This window comes from Chaetura pelagica, unplaced genomic scaffold (genome assembly GCF_000747805.2).
Source record: "Chaetura pelagica isolate M959 unplaced genomic scaffold, ChaPel_1.0 scaffold117, whole genome shotgun sequence".
Taxonomy (NCBI): Eukaryota; Metazoa; Chordata; class Aves; order Apodiformes; family Apodidae; genus Chaetura; species Chaetura pelagica.
In genome coordinates, this window is record NW_009954185.1 from 1,675,060 (window position 1) to 1,696,723 (window position 21,664).

At 36.3% G+C, this 21,664-nt stretch overlaps 1 protein-coding gene across 1 annotated transcript in view; it reads right to left on the reverse strand.

The window, feature by feature from the left end:
- SLC15A5 (solute carrier family 15, member 5) overlaps nt 1-20,120 on the reverse strand; it is a 34,726-nt gene extending 14,606 nt beyond the window's left edge. Inside the window, exons 1-6 of the mRNA XM_010003005.1 lie at nt 19,751-20,120; nt 17,839-18,061; nt 11,849-12,018; nt 7,722-7,942; nt 5,035-5,221; nt 28-216 (exon numbers count right to left, since the gene is read on the reverse strand). Of these exons, the coding sequence (XP_010001307.1) occupies nt 28-216; nt 5,035-5,221; nt 7,722-7,942; nt 11,849-12,018; nt 17,839-18,061; nt 19,751-20,120 (1,360 nt within the window). The remainder of the gene's footprint in view (nt 1-27; nt 217-5,034; nt 5,222-7,721; nt 7,943-11,848; nt 12,019-17,838; nt 18,062-19,750) is intronic.
- Nucleotides 20,121-21,664: the final 1,544 nt, after the last annotated feature.

Sequence of the window (21,664 nt, forward strand, 5' to 3'; positions counted from 1 at the left end):
TTCTTTCAGCTATTAGATTTTACTCACAAGAGGGAGTTACCAAGGCTTCAGCCACTCCAAGTAGGATGTACTGAGGAGCTAAGTGGAAGCAAGGCATGGAGGAGACCAGGAGAACCTCCTCAGAAAGCTTCTGCTCCACCTGAGGGAAATGCTTTCGGTGTATTTCAGAGAAGCCAGCAACCACCATGGAAAGTGCAGCAGATAACTGACCTACAACTGGGTAAAGAACACAGACAGTATTCACCAAGCTTGTAGTTACAGCAGTATCAAATATTTAAATGGAACAGAGTCCTGGGAGATGCAAAAGAAACACCCCCTCCCCACAATATATCCTCTCTGAACATATAAAAATGGACAAAAAATACTTGCTACACCACAAGTCTAACTCTAAATATGTCAGTAAAGGGACATCAGCTTAACACAGAAAGAATTTATAGATGAAGAAAAAATGAGAGAGGGGAAATATTTCTGAAGAGCAAAGGCACAAAAAAACCAAAACAAACCAACAACTTTTTTTTTTTTTTTTTTTAAGATTGGGGGAGGTAAGAAAGGAGGAGAGAAAGATAAGGTGGCAGCCCTTCAATTTATCATGAGAGTGGGTGGGAATAAAGACTACCAAGTGGGGGCAATTCTCCTCCTTAAGTAGCAATAAGATCCTGAAATACACACATACATTGTATGCTTCCTGATTTGCTTTCTATATAAAAAGTAGCATAGGCTGTGGAAGTGCTGCATTTCTAAGGCTGCAGGCCATGGGAGGGAAAGATGACCACTGCAGACTACACCTCAAGAGATGAAGTAGTCCTACATTTTCCCCTTTCCCTCCATTACAGAGTTCTCTTGAACTACTTTTGAAATTTTGTTGCATAGTGCATTTGCAGGACTGTTTTTGGATAAGATGAGCTGCATTACTGGAAGAGTTTACATGGAAGCCACTGGACTACAGTTACTTCCTGCCCTCTTCAGATAACCTGAAGAAGTATCGGAGCATAATCCATAATACACTGGGTCCATAATACAGTTCAATAAGTTACTGCACATGCAACATGTGTAACCTTCTTACCACCTGCTTCAGTGGTAAGGCACAAGTACAAGTACTACATGAGCTCACAGAGCAGGAAGAAAATGATGTTTAGCCTCATGATGCATGAAAAATTTCCAATAAACTCAGATGTATTTTAAATACCATAGGCTTCACCACACATTCCATAGAAGATACTATTTAAATGTACTATTTTATATTTGTTGATGTTGACAATATGAAATGGTTGCAGCCTCTCAGAAAGAAAAGCACAAGTCATGCAAAGTTTTCAAGTAAGTGTCCTGAACTTGAAACATTTATACATCTGCTGTTTTGAGGTGCTATTGATTTTGACTTAGTTTGTGATTCCTCAGCTATTCTAAGCTATACAGTAAGCACAGGTGTGAGAATTTGGTTTCTTTTGACATCTTTGGCTCAAATGACAGACCTGTGTTTTTCCACTCATCTTACAAAGCCTCATCTCACTTTAGGAATGAGAATCATTACACTTACTAGATTTATTGTCAACAGTGAAATGCTTTGAAATTGTAGTGATGTGGATGTTGGTCTCTTCTCCCAAGTAATAAGCAATGGGACAAGAGGAAACAGCCTCACATTGTGCCACGGGAGGTTTAGATTGGATATCAAGAAAAAAAATCTTAACTGAAAGCGTTGTCAAGCATTAAAACAGGTTGCCCAGGGAACTGGTGGAGTCATCATCCCTGGAGGTATTTAACCATGTGTAGATGTGGTGCTTAGGTACGTGGTTTGGTGATGAACTTTGCAGTGTTGAGTTAACCATTGGACTTAATGATCTTAAAGGTCTTTTCCAATCAAAACAATTCATGATTCAATATTATAACATATATAATTTTGTCTCATTGGATGACCAGACAGAAGAGACAGAAAGTTCAGATAGCTAAGTGGCTTTAGCCTTGCTATGTTTTTGCATGTATCCATGTTTCTTCTTTCAGCAGCAAACTCTCACACCCTTCCACCAGCAGTTTTCCTGCAATTTTCACTTTAAATGCTCCCCACCTGCTAAACCTGAGGCCTGGAAGATGTTTTGTTGTTAAGACCTCTGTAGTGCTTAATAAGAACACCAATTAACTATTGCTTGAAAATTGATATGGGAGGGAAGGCAGCAGCATTTTCTGGCCAATGCACTTTACCAAGGCCAGGTATAAAGCCCTCAAGGAGCTTCTCAATCTACCAAAACAAGAGTTCTAGTGAAAAATGACATTAGTACTAAAGAAACTTCAAGCAGTTCAATATTACTACACAGTGTTATATTTTAAGGATTTTCTTATTGAAAGCCAAAACATTTCAGAAAAAGTAACCTCTGAATGCCCAAGAATTTTATAATTTCTTTTAAGGCTTTATGTGCCAGAGAAAGAAACAGAACCTTGGAGACATGGATTTCCTCTTCCCTCTTCTCTCTTTAGTCCTCTTTAAAACAAGCAGTTTGGAATTACCACCTGGGCTTTGGTTTTACAGAACAGGCTGCTTTAGGAGCACTTTGGGCTGATTCTAGGACAAATTTGTTTATTATCCAGAGACTAGGGTTGTTTTGGACCTTTGATTACCTAATCTCATATCCTGAGTAAAGCAGACCAAAAATCTTTCCCAAAACTAATACTTGTTCAAACTAGAACATCTTTTAGAGAGAAATGGTCATCATCAACTCCTAAATTACCTTAGCTTGACATTGGACTGGATACTTGCTTTTCTATACTATACAGAGAGCTATTCCCCAAATTACTCTTGGATGGAGTAAATCCAGGACTTAGGACATTTCAGTACAATCAGGCTTTAGAGAATAAAAGAGCAAGAACTTCTGTGGCTCAGGTACTTAAGCTATAGCCTCCTGCCTGTAGCTGATAGACAGATACTCAGCAGACACATGCTTTCAGTTCTCAGCTTAATCTTCTGTACTATTGACCAGCTCAAATAGCATAAAATATTATAAACCAAAAAAACCCAAACAACTGTGAAACTGGAAAAACTCCAAGTTTACCAAATATTCATCTTTTTCATAAAGAGGTCCAGTTACTCAGTATATGTGGGACATAAAATTACTAAGATTTTAATGTTTTTAGAGCACACCTAATTTACAAAGAAAACCAACAACTATAAAGATAGTAACAGATTACAGTTTTCATGTAGATCCTTATCACTGAACAATCAGATAATTCACTTCAGTACTGCCTACATTGTTTGTCTTTGAAATCTGTTATTCTTAACCTACTGAAAATTTCCAGAAAACTACTTAATTTTTTCCTTTTACAAGACTTGAATTAAAATACAGTTATAGGCTGGCTTAGCACCAACAGTCTATTTATGCTTTCAATTTTGTTCCTGAAAATAATTGTGAACCTAATTAACTATTGGCAAACATATTGGCACTTAGAGGTCTACCATATTTGCAGGTGCAGTCTTATGCTTGGATAGCTAAAGCCATTGCCTGCACTCACAGGCATTTTTATGCCTCAGGTAGTTTATCACCCCTAACAGGAGGCTATTTTAATAAATGAAGTTAGTAAGAATAAACCACTGCATATATTCTACTGCTGCTCAACATAGCAGGATAGAACATTAATACTAACTTGAAATTTCCATGGTTTTAAGGAGAATTATTATCTGAATGTGCTTTTTGTGTTTTAATGCAGATGTTATGTTAAAAACTAGGGTAATTGCAACCTGCTGTGTTATATGCATCTGGTTTGTATAAAACTTAATAACACTCTTAATTAGGCTAATTTAGTCAGATTAATACCTCTGTGTGTGTCAGTACTCACTGTGCTGCTTGCCATGGGGCACTGAATTAATAGTAGCACACTGAGAAAATAGTCGTTTATAAATATTTTCGTCTGAGATTTGTAATGCAGGCTGGAAGATAAAAATCTAAGTTTAATGATAGTATCTTAGCATCTACAAAAGGGAATAGTTTTAAGTGAATACAGAATGGAAGCTGTTGGTGGTACTAGATGTAGATGATATGAGAAGAGCATTGCAAAGGATTCTTCCAGTTCTTAGAACATAAGAGGTTTGGGGGTTGAGGGCGACTCCAGTAGATCGTTCTTTGTGTGACTCAAAGCTAGTGTGCAACAAAATCCTAAACTTAAACATACTTTAATAAATAGAATCAATAAACACCTGGGCAATTGTCCCATACTAGATACTAAAATGAGAATTTGAGTGCTAGAGAGGAAATCTGTACCTCTCCAAGTAACTTTCCACCTGTGAAATGTACAGCCTGCTCAACAGGAACAGTAGGCCAGTGGTACACAGCCATTTATTTTACATAGTTATCAGTGTGTTTTCTCTTGCCCACCAGATCTAGAAACACCTATTGTTGACACAGTATTAGACTAGATACTTATAATTCACTTGGGATGAAACTGGAATAAACTGTATTAGTGATCATACAATGTCACTCTTATAAGCTGCAATCCTAATGTTGATGTGGTTATAAAATGTAAGAAAAGCAAAGCCTCTATTCACAGCCTAAATATTTAAATCCAAACTCATAGTTTTGAGCAACAGAACATTTCTACAGTATCAGAGAACAACTGAAGGACTCTCCCAACCCCAAAAACTTTCAGAATAAACTAACTATCTAAAAGTTAACGGATAAAAATGACGAAAATTGAGAACCAAATCAGCACAGGCCTCAAGCCTAAACCAATAGTACTGTTTGTCTCACCAGTTCCTCAAGATGAATTATAGTTATTTGTGAGTACATCTCAATTTTTTTGTGTCAGAAAAGCCTCAATCTCTGTCCTGAACAAAAGCTACCCATCTTTTCTTTATATCTAATATGTTTTTTCAGTTCTATCTTTTCAACATTTTGTTTTAAACATATTGATCTATGAAAGTCATCACAAAACAAGTCCATCTTAATATTTACAGTCATAAATAATTGTGTATGATCATCCATCACTCATTGCAGTTTCTTTTTTGAAAGCAGAATACCCATGACAACTGTGTAAACACATGTACTTTATACATACCAATGTAAATTGTTGGAGAACGTCCAGTGACTTTGGAACTAAAGAGATATGAGTTAATGCATTCCAAAACAGGAACAAGAATCAGTAGTGGCACAATGCTTATCACATTCATTGCTGCAACTGGCAAGACAAATCCACTGAAGTGCAAGTTGGAATTCATGGTTTGGAGATAATATCCTGAAGGAATCTATATTGAAGAACAAAACCCCATTCCGTTACCATATCAAACACTTTTCAGAGTTAAGACTTATTAAATTTGAAAACTTCTCCAACTTCTACTTCTGAAGAAGTCACAGTAAACCAGATACTTGCTGGCCAAAAGGAATGTCCATTCATTATGAAAGCCTTTCAAATAGAAATATTCTCATTTTCTGCCCAAATGTAGCATTTTCTTTCTTTTTAACTTGCTCCTGAGTTTCACAAATCTAAGCAGCACTCCATACATTTATCTAATCATCTCTACTTGGAGCTATCAGCCAACATATTAAATGGTTCTGCCTAATACTTTAGTCATGTCTTGTAGACAGTGTATAACAGAACATAAGTTTAGAATATCAAAATGCAGATACTTGATTTTGAACTTCTGATTGTGTGCTCAAGTTGGGAATGACTTTTAAGACATTCTTTCCAACACATAGCTTTAAAAGCTACAGGGAATGAAGATTTGGCCACAATCTGAGAACCAGCTTAATGTAATTGACAGCCATAGCAGTTATGTAGAGGACTTCTTTTCACTTCTAGAAATTGAAAACAAAACAAAATGAATAATCAGATGAGGAATCTACCAATGGCAGTTATCAGGGTATGAAATTAAGTAGATTTGTAAGACTGCTTCGCACTTCAAGAGCAAATAATTCCTTCTGCTTGTGTGAGGTTCTGCAGAAGATCTGTTGAGTTTATTTTAATAATAATAATAATAATAATAATACAACAGCTCCTGCCAACAGTTTTTTCATTTTGTTTTTTTTTGAGAAAGTTTGATTAACTAAGCAGTGCAATTTCATATGCAGCAGAAAGTTATAATCCACTCAGTTTTACAGACTGATGGGAAAATGAAAGAGGTAGCTCGAGTAATTCAGAATACAGTCATGACAAAGCTAGACGTAGGACTGATTTCTTTACTCTCTTTCTGGTTTTGAAGAGTTCTGGATTCCTTCAGCATTCTGCCTGGCTCTTTGACATGACTGGTAATGTTAAATCCACGTAGAATATTATTGGTTTATAGCTGTCTGAAAATTCAGGCACAGTAAGTAACTGAGCTCATGTAGTGTTTCTGATCAATTGTTATGTCCAACCCTACTCACTGGGAGTCTGTTCAGTACTAAAGATTTAGTCAAACACTAGCTCTTGATAAAAATATTTTTCATCTACATTTTACCTCCAAAAGAACATACAAATTGTAAAAGGGTGAATAAATGGCAACAGAAATATGAAAGATCAGAACTGAGCCAAATTTGTTGCTTTCTTCTTTCCACAGCCTACTGCAAATCAGAACTGACTTCTAATAGGAATAAAAGTATCATCAATATGAATCACAGGCACCAGAAAACTGTTAACTTAATAATATGGAGAAAATACTGTTAATCTTTCAAAAAAGATACCTATCTATTGCCTAGTCTAAAGAAAAAGACTTAAGCTTATTAGAAATTTTGCCAAAGGAATTAAAGTCCTCTCTTTCAACAGTGCAAATACTTTTCTATTTTCTAGAGATATACCTGAGTATTTTAACTCTGATTAATGATATCTGGTCCATTTCCATCTGGTCATTAGTGCATAGCCTTGGCCATATGTGAGCATTTTTTGGTTTGGGGGTTTTGTTTGTTTTATATGTAATTCGCTTAAGACTTTGTGCTTTTGGGGGGGTAGGGAGGGCAGAGAAGAAAAAAGAGGCAGATGGATGGGGAATGTGGGATGATGGCAAGGGGGAGTGTCAATAAAGCAGTGTGTACTACATATTTGTAAGATTTTCCTTAAGCAGCATTTTAACAGCAATAACTATAAAATTAATTTCCCAGTCAGCTCATAAATTTGTTATACCCGTTGCCAAAGGGTAAGCTACCTCAAACTCCTGCATAGCCAGAATCATCCAGACAGAAATGAATCTGAAGGAATCATGTCAGCTTAAGTAACTTCTTGACACATTTACATTTATATAACATGCATGCACTCAGAAGTGGAAAAAACCACATAGCCTAACAGAGAGGCTGTGAAAGGAGTGCTTCTTTCCACAAATAGGAAACCACCCTGTTCCACTGTAGGAAATAATAACCCTGTCAAAACCGTAGGAGAAATATGCAAAAAAGAGAGCAAATAAAGATTGTCCACCTCTCCCAAAAATTAAGGGAACATTTAAGAAATGGGAAAACTAAATGCTGAGCCTCTGATAATTGTAACACTGCAGTATGAGGTGTGCAGGACTCTAGCACTAGATGTTTCAACCAGAAAGAGTTCAGAAAAATTAGTAGCAAGCAGTCACACAAGCTTCTTAATGAGTCTTGGCCAAGTTAATTTTACTTATTTGATTATATGAGAGGATATATAGCAAGCTACCTTCTCAGTAATTAGAAGTACTCTGCAAGGTTGCGTCACTCGTGAAACAACAGTTAGCAAAAACACGCCCAGAGACACAGCAGTAAACATATGTCACAGCATATTTCCAGATTTTTGCTTAAAAGCTGTGTACCCACCTGCATGATACATGTTCTGTATAGAATTTGGAAAGCAAACAATGGGAAGAGCCTGGCAAGAGACTTTGTGCTTTCCACCTGAGTCTCACTGTACTGACCACCATAGTTTTCCTTGGCGTGATCCATCCAGTTGGCCACGTCGCTGCTAAAGTAGCGGTACCGCACACAACAGGTTTTCAGTGCACTAGCAATTACTCCAAAAGTCGTCAGCAGGGAAGTGTCTGCAAACAGAGATGTTAGACACTCGTATGATTTTAGGTGCTGCCAAAATAAACAAAACACTTTGGGAGGGAAAATACAACCTGATACATTCACTGTGACGTCTTTTTGAGGAAGGGAAAGGCAAGAACAGCCTGGATTTGTTCCAAAATGTTCTTTTTTGATAACCAGTTGGTTCACAACCTGATCCTCACAAAAGCAATCCAGCCAAACATCCACAGACAAAAGTCTTTTGCTACTAGTTATTTAACACACCACTAAAATTTATTGTTGTGGTTGAGCAGGTAAAGTATTACTTTCCTTTGCTTTTGCTCTCTATGCACTGAATGTGGTTAACTTTAATTTCAAGACAGAACTAAAATATGGCACATCCACCGAAGTCCAGCAACAAGGGAATGTTATTAGCTAAGTATGAAGGGAAGTGAGCTCAAAAGAGGGCTGACAAGAGAATTTCCATGGATGCATTTCAAAGCCAGAAATATTAACTCAGGACTTCTAAGTAAAATGCTGTGGGACATGAAAAGTTTCTAATCTAGTATTTGGCATATTATAATTTGCTTACTGGATACTGCATTAAGGAATTACTAACTTGGTTCTCAGACTCAGGGGAAATGGAATTAAAATGAGGACAAAACTGTGAGTTTCAGGTTTGGGGATACAGATTCATTTACCCTTGGCAAGTTGCCATTTATGCAAGTATGTGTTATAGAAATTCTCTACTTCACTGACAGTCTTATAACACTACAATAACTTAGGTATCTATAAATAAATACTTTCCAAAACATAAAGTGAGCTAAGATTCCAGAGAAAAAAATTATCTCTGGCATGGAAATTATTTTCTAGATTTTCTAGAAGTATCCACTGACACGTATTGGGAACATTTGCTGTAGAGTACTAAGAAAGGGTATTTTATTAGATAAATAACATTTAAAACTGTCACTTCAGCATGACCCTGTAGACTCTTGTCACTGTTGAATAAAATCTGAAATAACATATCAAAGCTTACAAATACAGAGCTGATAGAGGTTTTAGTGTTCTGTATGACTGTGCTAGGCAACTTTCTTACCACTCATTGTAAGTGATGTTTAAGTTTAGGATCTAGATTACTTCAAGACCAAATCTGAAGACTAAAAGAAAAATCTGCAGAATTCCAAAGTGACTTGACTGAGAAGCTACCCAGAAAACAAGTGGGACTTAGGGGTCTTGTCAAAGCAGTTATTTTCAGGAGGGAAAAAAAAAAGTAGTACAAAAGTCAACATCAGCTCAAGTCATGAGCAGAGCTAGTAAGTACATGTTTTAAGTCAAAGAAATTATAATATTTTGCTTTACACTATGCTAGAGTTTGGACATTCACAAAGAAGGAACAAAAAGCAGTAATGTGGTGTCAGTGCTCTGTGAGGCTTTGAACCCAGTCAGTGTTGAAATCAGAAGATGCACAGAGTACCCCAAGACAAAACCAGCAGACAACTCAACAAAACACCAGCATGGCTGTGTGCTGGTTTATCTCACCCAGCCTCAAAGCTGGTCATGGCCACCTCCTTTGCTTTGAAATGGAAAATGTTGACTAGACTCTACTTTCTTACTCTCACTGAAAAAAAAACCCCACACTAAACTAGACAAGAAACTGTGGTATTTCCCTGTCTTTCCTAACGAATCAGCTGAGGTCCTCTTTAATGTAATTTCAGTTAACTACCTAGGAAACATTCTTTTGTATGAGGTAAAACAGACAAAAAATTATTTAGCTGTGTTTCTTAGCATGAAATTTCATCCTATTATAAAATCTAGTAAACTAGGAAGATAAAGCTTCTTGAAGTTGTTCAAAAGTTCAAAAAGCAGCTTGAATGATACATAGACCTAAGCAACACCAAGAGGATTTTGCCAATGATACAGTTAGAGTAAGTACTTCACCCCTTCTGCAAAAGAAGCCCACAGAATTTCACGATGGTGAGTTCTTTCAATTATAAGTATGATCTGCTACCAAGAGACTTAATTATAAGCAGAAATATCATGTAGATCAACATCATACACTTCCTCATATACTTCATACTTGTTTTCTAATGTTTTCTTAAAAAAAAAAAAGTAGCCTATCAGTACTGATCTTAAATTGCAACTTCCAGAAAATTATTTTCCTTCTGCTTTATGCTTCAGCCCTCAGCTCTAATGGTCTGCTACTTTGACCTTGATCTGATAATGAATCTCTATACTACTTAATTATAATAAAAAGTCTACATTACACTCTTGATGGTACCCTTCTTCCTCATCCCTGGTCACCTGCCAGTCCTCAAAATTATCATAGTGGGAAGAAATGTAAATGAAGTTCGTGTTTGACAGCTAAATATGATTGAATGCATGATCCATATTTGAAGACATACCTTAAAAAAAAAAAAAAAGAAAAAAGGCAGCGTATATAAAATTCATTTAAGGTCACCTATGAATTTGAATTGCATTTCTGAAGAACTTCAAATTTCATAATCTCACTGGAAGGTACAAAGCATATTATCTTTTATTGTGACGAAGGAGATAAAAGACTTTGTGGATTTAGTGTAAAGACTGGCATTCTGCAAAGACTTGGAAAATATAAGATAAATAAAAAAAACCTCAAAGAACAACTGATACAAAAAAAAAAATAATCCAAAACCTGCTAGTTTTGTTGATGGCCAAGATAGACATAAACTACAAATTATGGTATTCCATTTAGCAGAATTAAGCCTGTTAAGATGATAAACTACATATTTAGTCCATATGAAATAGTCCAGCTCACAAGTGGATACTAAAGAAACTTTTTATCTTACATTGTAAAACCTGTAGAGAGCCTCAGTTGGCCAGAAAGCCACCATTCTCTCTGTAACTAGCTAGCTTTAAGCCTTTGCAAAGTTCAGTTGCATATTATCATGATGGCTTTGGGTTGTTGTGGAGGGGACACATTTCTTTGGCTCTGTTTCTTTTGAATAAACCTCTTTAGTGTCATCCTCACGATGATATTCCCAGGCACTCAATTTATGTGTTTATTCCGTCACTGTGAATATATTTTTGCTTAGATTACATTTCTAACAAAAAGACTGAAATAAGATCATGTTTTCGTTTTCTGGGTTCTGTTGAAAAAAAAAGAGCAAGGTTTGGGCACTTACAGCCTTATTCAAATTACTTAGGCTACATTTCCACTTCTGAGAATGGTCAATGGTGAGGGTAGCTGCCATCAAAGGATATTTAAAAACTCAGGTGCTAACTGGGGAGGTCACAGAAGTGTAAAAACATTTTTTAAAAATATCTCCACAGTCTGCTCAGGAACTAAAGGTATTCAGTATTTCCAGTTATTTTCAAATGTTTAACAACACTTCATGTCATATAAGCAAGCATATTGAAATAACTTTAAACATCAGACCTTCTGCACTAGAGAACAATTTTGCTATTAGGGCATATTTCTGTTTAGCTGACTAACCACATTGCTTGGCTGCTCAGGTACCAGTTCAAGCAAAGTAATGGAGCACACTTAATTGAGAAAACCTAGTGCTCTTCAGGCCTCAGCATAGGCATAAACTCTGCATCAATTGACCAAAACACATCAGGCATAGGTTGAACCAAACATGGCAAAATAAAGTCCATCAGAAGTATACATATGATACCTTTTCCTGCACAGGAAAAATGCTTAGACACGTCTTGACATGACAGAAAATGTACATAAGTTTACCAGAGACTGCTTTTCACTTTTTCAGCCTATCCAGAATCTCCAGGTCTATCTTTAGAGAGGATGGAAGTCATCTCTTACACACAGACTTTGTCAAGATAAAAGTCAAGTACCTCCAACCACACAGGGTGCTGTTGTGGAAGAACTCATTTAGATATGCCAGTTAATATTTTCTGTGAAAATGATCTCTAAATATAGTTCCTAAGACATAGTTGCCCCTTACCTGTTTTGGGTTTGTAAATCATTTCACCACGCACCATGTGAATTGTGATCATAGCCATAACCATGGACACAAAAGGGATAAGAAAACCAAGGTTCCTGGCCACAGACTGCTGGATATAAGAAATGATGACAAAGACAACTGCTGAATTTAAGTTAATCAGCCAATAAAACCTAATACACACAGACAAGAGAGAGAAGAGAGGCTGAAAAAATACATGGACTTTACAGACATTAAAACATTAAATTATTTATTATTATTATTATTAAGGCATGGTAAGTATAGTAAGTACGTACAGCATCAGCACCGTGCATACATTGACATAGCAATCAACATCAAATTTCACTTGAATGTGTCAGCTCCAAGAGGTATATGATGAAAGTAACTGTACTAAGACAAATTATCAATCTAGTCCTGGAAATATTCTTGTGATTCAGACTAATTAAATACATCAACATTTACCCCTTACACATTAAATATCAGACAAGATTGTGCACATGCAATATCATCAAGTGACACACTTTAAGAAATGTCTTAATGCCACCATCTCATTTAGGAAATATTATAGTTTGATTAATCAGAAGGAATGGATTTTCCATTAGTTGCAAGTCTCAGCTTGAATTTTTGTTGGCTTCTGGAAATATCTTGATAAGGAGGTTCCCAAACATAATTTGTTCTGAGACTGCCTTTGGCAGTAGAGCTATTTCTGAAGTAAGTGTTGAGTCCCTCCTATGCACAGAAGTTATTCAAATGAAAATTGCATACCTCTTGGAAGCAGATGGCATATTAGGGATTGGCTTACCACAGTTTGGAAACCCTGACAATAGTACATTAAATATGCTTTAAGGAATTATAAGGATAGCAAAAAAACAATCAAAAAAATAAACAATACCAAAACAAATCCTTTCCCTGATAGGATGCAAAAGAATAACTACTTATTTTCTTTATCCTAGCAAATGAGTTTATACTCATATTATTGACATGTGGCATATTATTGCCACTCTTTCTCATTGAATTCTGACTTCTTACATAAAATATTACATCAGTACTTCTAAAATTCAGCTTTTTTGAGAAGTAGTTAGATGTATAAAAGTGAAACAAATATTCTTTTATTGCATAGCCCTCATCTCACAAGATGACTGGTCAATATTTACACTACTATTCCTAATTACATGTGTTTCAGTAATAAGTCCTCTAGCTCATTATAAATTCTGAGATGCTCCACTTACACTGTTCTTCAGACCATTTGTATTGTTTTTTTCCTTTCAGCAGAGCTTTAACCAAGGTTGCCCTTAAACACACCTCTCACATAAAACAAGGACTTGAGGCTACGGAGTAGCCTCAAATATTCTGCATCTCAGTGTAGAGAGATCAGATTTAGGGAGGAACTGTTTCGCTGAAGTCACAGTTCCCAAAAATACTAAATGTTGGTATCATTATGATACTTCATTTGAAGAGTCAGAGGGAGCCATTCAGCAACCTTTGCTTCAGATTTGACTCTGGCTTGCAGATGGCCCTTGAAATTTTAAGTTAAGAATTTTGACTAAACTTTCACCATCCATGTTGGCTTTAAAGACAACTGTATTTTAAACAAACAAGGATCAATAATGTAGTAGTACTACCTCAATATATCACAGGTTACATTTTGTAAGTAACTGAAAGAGGAGATTCCTTCATCTGTGCTGGAACCTTACTGAAATGGTTTAATTCAAATTTGAAATATGTATTAACACATGCACATAGCTTCATTCACATTGCTTGAGGAGACAAAGCTTGTGTTCTGGTCTTGTGTTACTTCTGCCTCCTGTATGCTGTTGGACTTTGGTGTTAACTTCTCCTAATTAGTCTGGAATTACCTTCTCAACATTAAAAGAAAAATCTTAAAATGTCAGAGAAGACTGACTACTTCTTAACAACTCAAATCTTAAGCTTTCCAGCTTGATCGCTCCTCAGATGCAAAGGAGTGCGTAGAGCAGGAGCAAGCTACCAGCCCACCATTACAGCTCCCTGCATCAGCTATGGAAGGAAAATGCAGAGAGCTGAAAATACCAAGAGGGGGATTGCAAGTTTCTCTTGATCCCTGGGAGACTTCCTGAACCCCATTTCATTAATTTAAAATGACTTCTGGGTGGCTTGCCACAATTGCCATGACAAACCATAGCCATATTGCAAGCTACAGTATTGAGGTGCCTGCTGTACTCCTTCCACTTCTATTACAGCACATTTAGCTAGTGTCAAAAAAGCAAAACCTTCATTACATCAGAAGTAAGGACCTTGGCAATGCTACTCAGGTTAGTTCAGTTACAAAGATAACCTGCTACCAGCCTACTAAGGGATGGGAGACAACCACAGGGCCGTGAAGAAGTAGGCATGTGAACATGCTTGTGCAGCTTGCCTCACAAGACCCAGGGCAAGTGGAAGAAGAAAAATGACATATTCTTCCAAGAAAAACTCAGTGCTGCCAAGAGTCACACAACAGCAACACTTCTGGAACAGCAAAGATGTGCACAAGAGTGAGCTTTCCTGTTTCATGCATTTTGCATTTCTCTGAAGTCACACCAAAACAACTCTGAAGCTCCAAACCAGTTACTGTTCCCCTCCACTGAAAGCAGTCTCCAGGTGTTTTAGCATGTTATTCTGTGCTGGAGGGATTTTGTACCTACTTGTTGAGCCCTCTTCAACTAAAGCTTTTTTGAAGAGTTACACAGCTGGGTCAGCTAGAAGTTGTGTAGAAGTTTTGAAACAACTCGTAATTTTTAAGTGATACGTTTCAGTGGCTGTTCTCCAAAATTTCTATAGAAGTGTGCCTGAGCTACCTGAAGACCTGACACTTTCATTGGAAGTAGGCACTTCCAAAAAACCCCTTGAGAGCAGGATAGTGCTTTTTTTTTTTTTTTTTTTTCCCTCACCACTGTATAGCAAAGTACCTTAAGACTAAAGTGTAAAACTTCAAACTGACAGCAGCAGATCAGAACTTACACAAACAGAAACACATCTTGCTGGATCTCAGGTACCACAGCTATCTAATATTGCAATACTTGGAACTGCATTAAGTGAAGTACCTCAAAGATCTCAGTAGGGTATAGCCGAACCAGTTAAATACATCCATTAAATACGTCCAACTTTGCAGGGACCAGCTCCTTCCTGGAGCTTCAGCACCCTGAAGTCCTCTCATAAGTGAGACAAATGCCACTTTGGAAGGTTAATTTCAAAACCGCAGCCCAAAGGCAAACTCAAATGATAATGTGACACACCCATAAAAACCTTTTTATCTTATTATATCATTTTACAGAAACATATTAATTGTGATAATTTTAAAGATGTAATATCCAGGTGATTTATTTAAAATATTGTTTATGTTTATACACTACTCAAAAAGTTTTTATGTAATGTAACAATTGAGATGGACTTGCTGAATAAAACAATCTGAGATCAATAAATTATATGAAAAGATAATAAAATTGACTTTTTTTCATTTTTTGGATTAATTTTAAAAACTCAGTAGATTTCCTGTCACTTGAAATATTATTTGCATTTATTTTTTAAGTATGCTTAGCTCTCAAAATTTAAGTTTTGATTTATCTAAACTCAGACCTGGATAATCCATGTACGGACCAGTATCCAAACCATGTATTTTTCTGTACTATAGCTTTGTAGGGGCAAGTATTTTTTTCAGAATCACTATAGGGTTCTCTGCTAAGACAAGGTGGGAGAAAAAAAATCCCAAAGGCATAAAAAAAAAAAAAAAAGTTTGAAAACCCAAAGTAAAGTATGTCCAGGATAACAGCACACACTGATCTGCAGTCTATGGAAAAAAAACAACACTTTAGAAGACATATAAGATATGAAGGAAAGAAAATACACACTGCTGCTCCTGTGTTCTCTGGTGTTTTTTTTGTTTACAGTGTTTTGATCAGTAAGACAAGACACAATACTGTTAACTCGTCTCCCTGTTCTGGATTGTACCTTTGGCTCTCATTCTTTCCTCCTTTTAGACAGAATTTACTTCTGCTGCTGCAAAAATAGTACCGGCCTGTAACCTTAACCTTAGAATCTCAGAAGTCCTTAGGGAAAATAAGTCCAGCAGCATCCAACCCCCTTCTTTACTTAGTATTGCTTTCTTTTGTTATTTAAGAGGTCATAGTTCATCCTAGGGGTTAGAACCAGGCCCTAGATGTATGAAGCAATCCCTTTCAAAAAATCAATTAGACAACAGGTAGTTACAGGGTCTTTCAACCCAACTGTTAACCCACTAATTCTGATTGTTTAAATGGAGCTTTGCTAGGAACATAAGTTGAAACTCATTAAGAGTATGAAACCATCTAATTTTGTACTATTTTAAAATTCAATCCAGTTACAAGCACCTACCAATAGAAAACAGTCTACAAAGATAAAGTTATTATATTCTGATAAGTTTAAATGAGATTAAGAAAACTAAGAATGAAGTCCCCATTTTTTAAATCTTGAGATTGCAATCAAAGAGCCTCTGCTTGGATGTCACTGCAAAAAATAATATTTTTTCATCACACTTGTGCTTTTCTTGATATTTCCAAACTTCCAAGAACTGACCCATTTGGATTCTCCCCAAGGAACTTTTTATTCGTATTATATCTCCTTTGTAATCAACACTGAGAAATGTCACTTTGATTAAACACAATTCTGAATGGCTAAGACCACAGTACAATAAATTCTCCAGAGCTATCTTTCAGAACAACTGATTGCTCTCCAGTCTTAATCCCCCAGAGTCTTATTTAATCAAAATGATGTTGCTAATTAAGGATTAAAACTCAGAATAGAGTAAAAAGGAAGGTTGTTTTTTTTGGGTTTTTTCTTCTCTCCTATAGGCAGGTCAAGGAGGCAGAATCTGCTCTAAGGACCTAAACAGTCTCATCCACCTTTGGTAAAGCTGCCTTATTTGCTGAAGTTTGGATTTAATTCATAACTGTTTGATATCAACATAATTGAAGGAAAAAAAAAAATAGCCAGGAAAGCCATCCTCAAAGGAAAAGAGATCTGATTCACTAAGATCTCAATTGATTCTTCAGCACTGCATTGTTAATATGCAAATGTGCTCAGTTTTGATTTAATAACTGTGCATGTATAGGGAAAGGAGAGAGAAGGGGGCAATTCAGAGCTTATTTTACCCTGCCTTGAAGCAGAAGTTTGGAGGTTCCCACTGAAGCTTCTTTAATTGTCATTCCACAGTTTAACCAGAAAGTATAGATGAATGGATATAGTACTCTGTATAGCACTACAGAAGTGGTAAATAAAGCTACATGTATCATCAAAAATGATCTCTCTGACACACTGAAAGAGGGACATAGTTAATATGGAAAAAAAATGAATTTCAAGAACCATTTTAGGAGCAATTTTTTCCTCAAAGTTTTCTTAAAAAAATTAAAATATTCAAACCAAAACACAAATGTCAAGGGCTGTGATGCCAAGGCTTCACAGCAACAGAAACAATACAGCAGATTTCCACCACAGAATTTAGTACTTAGAGACTACTAGCAATCCCCAGTTCCAGTAAACCAGCAGAAGCTATTGCTGGCTGTCATTGCTAAAAATTTACTCTGACGTAAAATAAACAGTGACAAAATTCAATGAGATATTATGAGTGACATTGTTAGAGGTAGCAAAACATCCTAAAGAGATAGCCAAGTTAAAGGTAGAACAAGAAATGGAACATGCTGTTTTAACAGCAAATAGATCAAGCCTCTGAGCTTTTGGGCAACTCACTTCCTCCAAATTCTGACTGAAGATTTCTTTAGGAGTACAAAATAGATGCTCACCTACTCATCCTAGCAGTAGGAAAAATTTAGGAAAAGATTTTACATAAAACTCTTGGAAACTTTTCCAAACTCCAAGTGTTTTGCAGTCAAAAACAACACAAAACTCAGTATCTGTAGAATTTTCCTTGTAAATTGGCAGTGGAATTGAAAGCAACACTTCATCATCCCCAACAGATAATTAGCTGACATTAAGTTACCAACCAGTTGAAAAAAGAAAGAAGTTCCTTCGATCCACAGTCCTCAAGGTTGTATGCACTTAATGGACAAACTATAGCTCTTATGCCTCCTATTCCCAGACTAGCTGTGAGTAGTGCAAAGTAGAATACTATTTTCTGCTCCCTTTTGGATAGTGTATGAAGAATGTGCCGTCTGTCAATGTAAATATCTTCAAAGGGGAATGCCACAACAGGTAGCAGGGCTGTGCCTGGAATTGGAAAGAAATTCATAATTTGAAATTGATTAAAATCAGACTGATTAATAAGATTTTGGCTTAAGAACTTGTGTTGAAAAACCACATGAAAAATAAAAGATACAAAACAGAGGAGTGCAATAAGGGAGAGTCTTAATTTGGTAGAAAGCCAGAACCTTTCTGGATATCACTACATAGAGTGAGGCAAGACCACTAAGGACCTCCAAGAAAGCCGTCTTCCTCTGAAACTCTTGTATGGATTTAGGTTCTCCAAACAATTCAAGAGCTCTCTGGAAATAGCTCTTCTCACTGAGATACCCCATTACCTGTGCATACAGAATAGTAGATTTCCACTTGCCAGAGGGCACCAGTTGAACAGGTAACTTCATATGATGAAACAGGTAACTTCATCTGATGAACCACAAACCAACCAACCAAAAAACCATAGTTCCATATTGGAGGTGGCCTTTTTTTGAGTCTTCTTTAAGTTCCAGAGTTTTACAGAGAATCATAATTTAACAAATATGTTCTTAAAACTTACATAGAACATTTTCTTTATTTTCTGCTAGTTTCACGAAAAATACATGATTTTCATAAACTTTTCCTACAGAAACTGTAGTCTGCAATGCAAGCCTTTCAGATTTAAAAAGGTACAGCTTCTCCAACATTAGTCATGACTAAGACTATGATTGTGCATCAAACCATTACACATCAGGAATGTTTCATGATCTAGCTTTAAAAAAAAGATCCAGTTAAAACACCTGAATAAAATTAAATTCTCTGTCACCAGTCTTCTGCTTCAAGATATGTATTGAAAGGACAACTAGCAAAAGGAGAGTACAAACCAGAAGCCCATGGGTGAAACACTGGAACACAATAGCAATAATTTTTCCAGGCTACTTGCACAATGGTTTTGCAATCAGCTCAAGAGCATTTCAGGAATGACTGATTTCTTCCTTATTTTGTTACAAGTCTAAATAGTAACATAACTACTATCAGACTTGCTTATGCTCAACAACCAGTCCAAGTAAAAAGTATTTCCTTCAGCTTTGTTTAAGTTGACAGAATAATCAGCAGCTGTGAGATGCATTAATTGCTAAAAAATGTTCATAGATAGTTTGAACAGTGCTTTTGCATTAAAAGATCTCCAGAGTAACTGTGGAGAAGATTCAGAATGTGCTAACAGAAAGTAGGCTCTCAATACAGGTAATTAGGAAACAGCCACTCTACTTAAGAGAAAGTTTGTTTATACTGCTATGCGCTTAAATACAGCTTTGTCTCTTGTCACAAAATAAAACAGTTACGTATCTTTGCATACAATAAAATCTTAATACCAACATCTGGGAAACAACACCCAAACTCTTTCCAACTACCTCTTCAAATAAAGCCTCATGTTTGCCAAAAACACTAATAACTTCAGCTGCTTGTTAAAGGAACCACTTTTAGGGGAGTCAAGATTGTGCACCAGCTGTCCTCAAGATGCACATGCAAACGTTCCTTAATTTTGTTCAAAGCACTACCCCACAAGAGTACACAGGGAAAGCTACTGCAGAGCCTTTTGCTGAGCAGAAAATAAGTAATTAGCTGTTAGAGAGGGTGGCTATAAGGTTGGAGACAATTAATAGATTTCAAACAGAATGCTCAAGAATATATTTTTGCAACAGAACTACTATAACACAAAACAGTCACCAGGGTGTCACCTACCTAGAAAGTGTAGAAACATGCAGATGCACACAAGCTTGATCCTCCCCACGAGGCATTCAGCAAGCCAGCCAGCCAGCACTGGTGTCAACATGGAGGTGCCTACAAAGCACATATTGACAATAGCTGCCTGGTAGTTGCGATAGCCAAGTTTGACAGTGCAGAAGAGAATCATATTGCAGACAATGCCAAAGAACGTGAATCTCTCACACAGCTCCACCAGCAGCATACAAATAGCCTCCTGGAGCTTCTTCTCAGACAGAGACAGGTTTCCAGCATGGATGCTTCTCCCAAGTAACAGTCTTTGCTCCTTATCAGTAGTGTGGTTCAAAAGTTGCTTCTCTTCCATAGCTCTTCTGTTTGCATCAGGCATGCTTGTCTTTTTAAAATACGACTGAGTAGAGCAGCTTAAGTTACAGGTATACTTCTGTTCTCCTTCACTGTAATTAGCAAACTGGTAAGACTCTTTGCTTTGAATTCCACACTTCACTACCACAATTTCTTAGGGCACCTGTCACTTCTGTGACATTACATATAGGATCAAAGAGTATAAAAAAAATCAAAGAGCTATATCAACATTTCAGCTGCTAAATTTAGCATCACTCAGGAACTAAAGCTGTTTATTTAATTAGTACACTTGGGGGTGAATAAGATTTTTTCCCAGATTTATGTTACCTATTAAATTATGTGAGCCCAATACAGCATGCACAACTCTATCTGTATGTTAAAGATAAAGGTTTAAATACACAGAAAAACTAACATTTTTAGCAGAATTCAAATAACAGATCAAGGAAAAAAATTAGTTTAAATAATCTGGTACTTTACTTAGGGAACAAGTGAAAAAATTGCAGCAGAAATAGAGAAGGTTTTGTGTTTTAAGGTTAACAATGGCTAGACACTCAATTTCTTTATCTTTTTGGTTGAAATTCAGAGAAAGTTAACTATAAGAATAAATAATGTTATTACATTTAAGTCAGAGTAGCAAGTTTTAAAAGAAAGTTGAATGTGTTAGCAAAGAAACAAACAAAAAAAGCAATTCAAAAGCAACCTAAACCAGAACTGTTTCTGTGCCATAGCTACAATGCATCGTAACAGGCTTGAAAAGAAATTAGTAAGATTCAAACTTGCAATGCTTTATAATGCTCTTGCCACCTTATACAGAGAAAAATTTGTAAATTTCCCAGACCACTTTCTCCATTTTCTGGAGCTCATCAAGTTCACTAACGCCTGTTCAAAACACTCCCAATTAAGAATGAGAAACATTCTGTGTTTATTTTGCACAAACCCAAATGCATACACATGTTACAAGGCAGCATTAATTCAGGCCTGCTTCTCTGAATAGAGCTTTCAACACCTTTGATGCATTTTTTGAGACATAGACTCTCCTGTTTGTTTCCATCTGTCCATGTAACTACTCTAATTTTACCTCTTCTGATCTATCTAGCCTATGAGAACTCTTATATCCCAAAACAAATGCACAACAGTATATAACCAGTATGAATAAAGATAGATTCTAAGATTACCTCAGAAAAAAAATAAATAAAAAATCTGAACATTGCTGTGAAGTTTTGGGTTTCTTTCCTGGCTTGTTTATAAGAGAATTGTAATTCACACACAAAGCCTAGAAGCTCTGAAGCTTAAATTTAAGTAGAAATATATTGCTCCCTAAAATAATTCTGGAATATATATGTACATTTAATCTAGTATGAGTCTAAAGCAAGTACTCAGACAACAAAGAATTTAAAATTTTCAGAGACATTCAGATAGGGATGAAAACTGCTGTTACTTGTAACATTCCAAGAGCTATTTCTCTCCTCATCTATGATAGCTAAAATGATCTTCATTTAGACAACCTAACTCAGTCTAGCTTCTCCACCAAAGCCTAATGAAGCCAATCCCAAATCAAAACAGGAGATA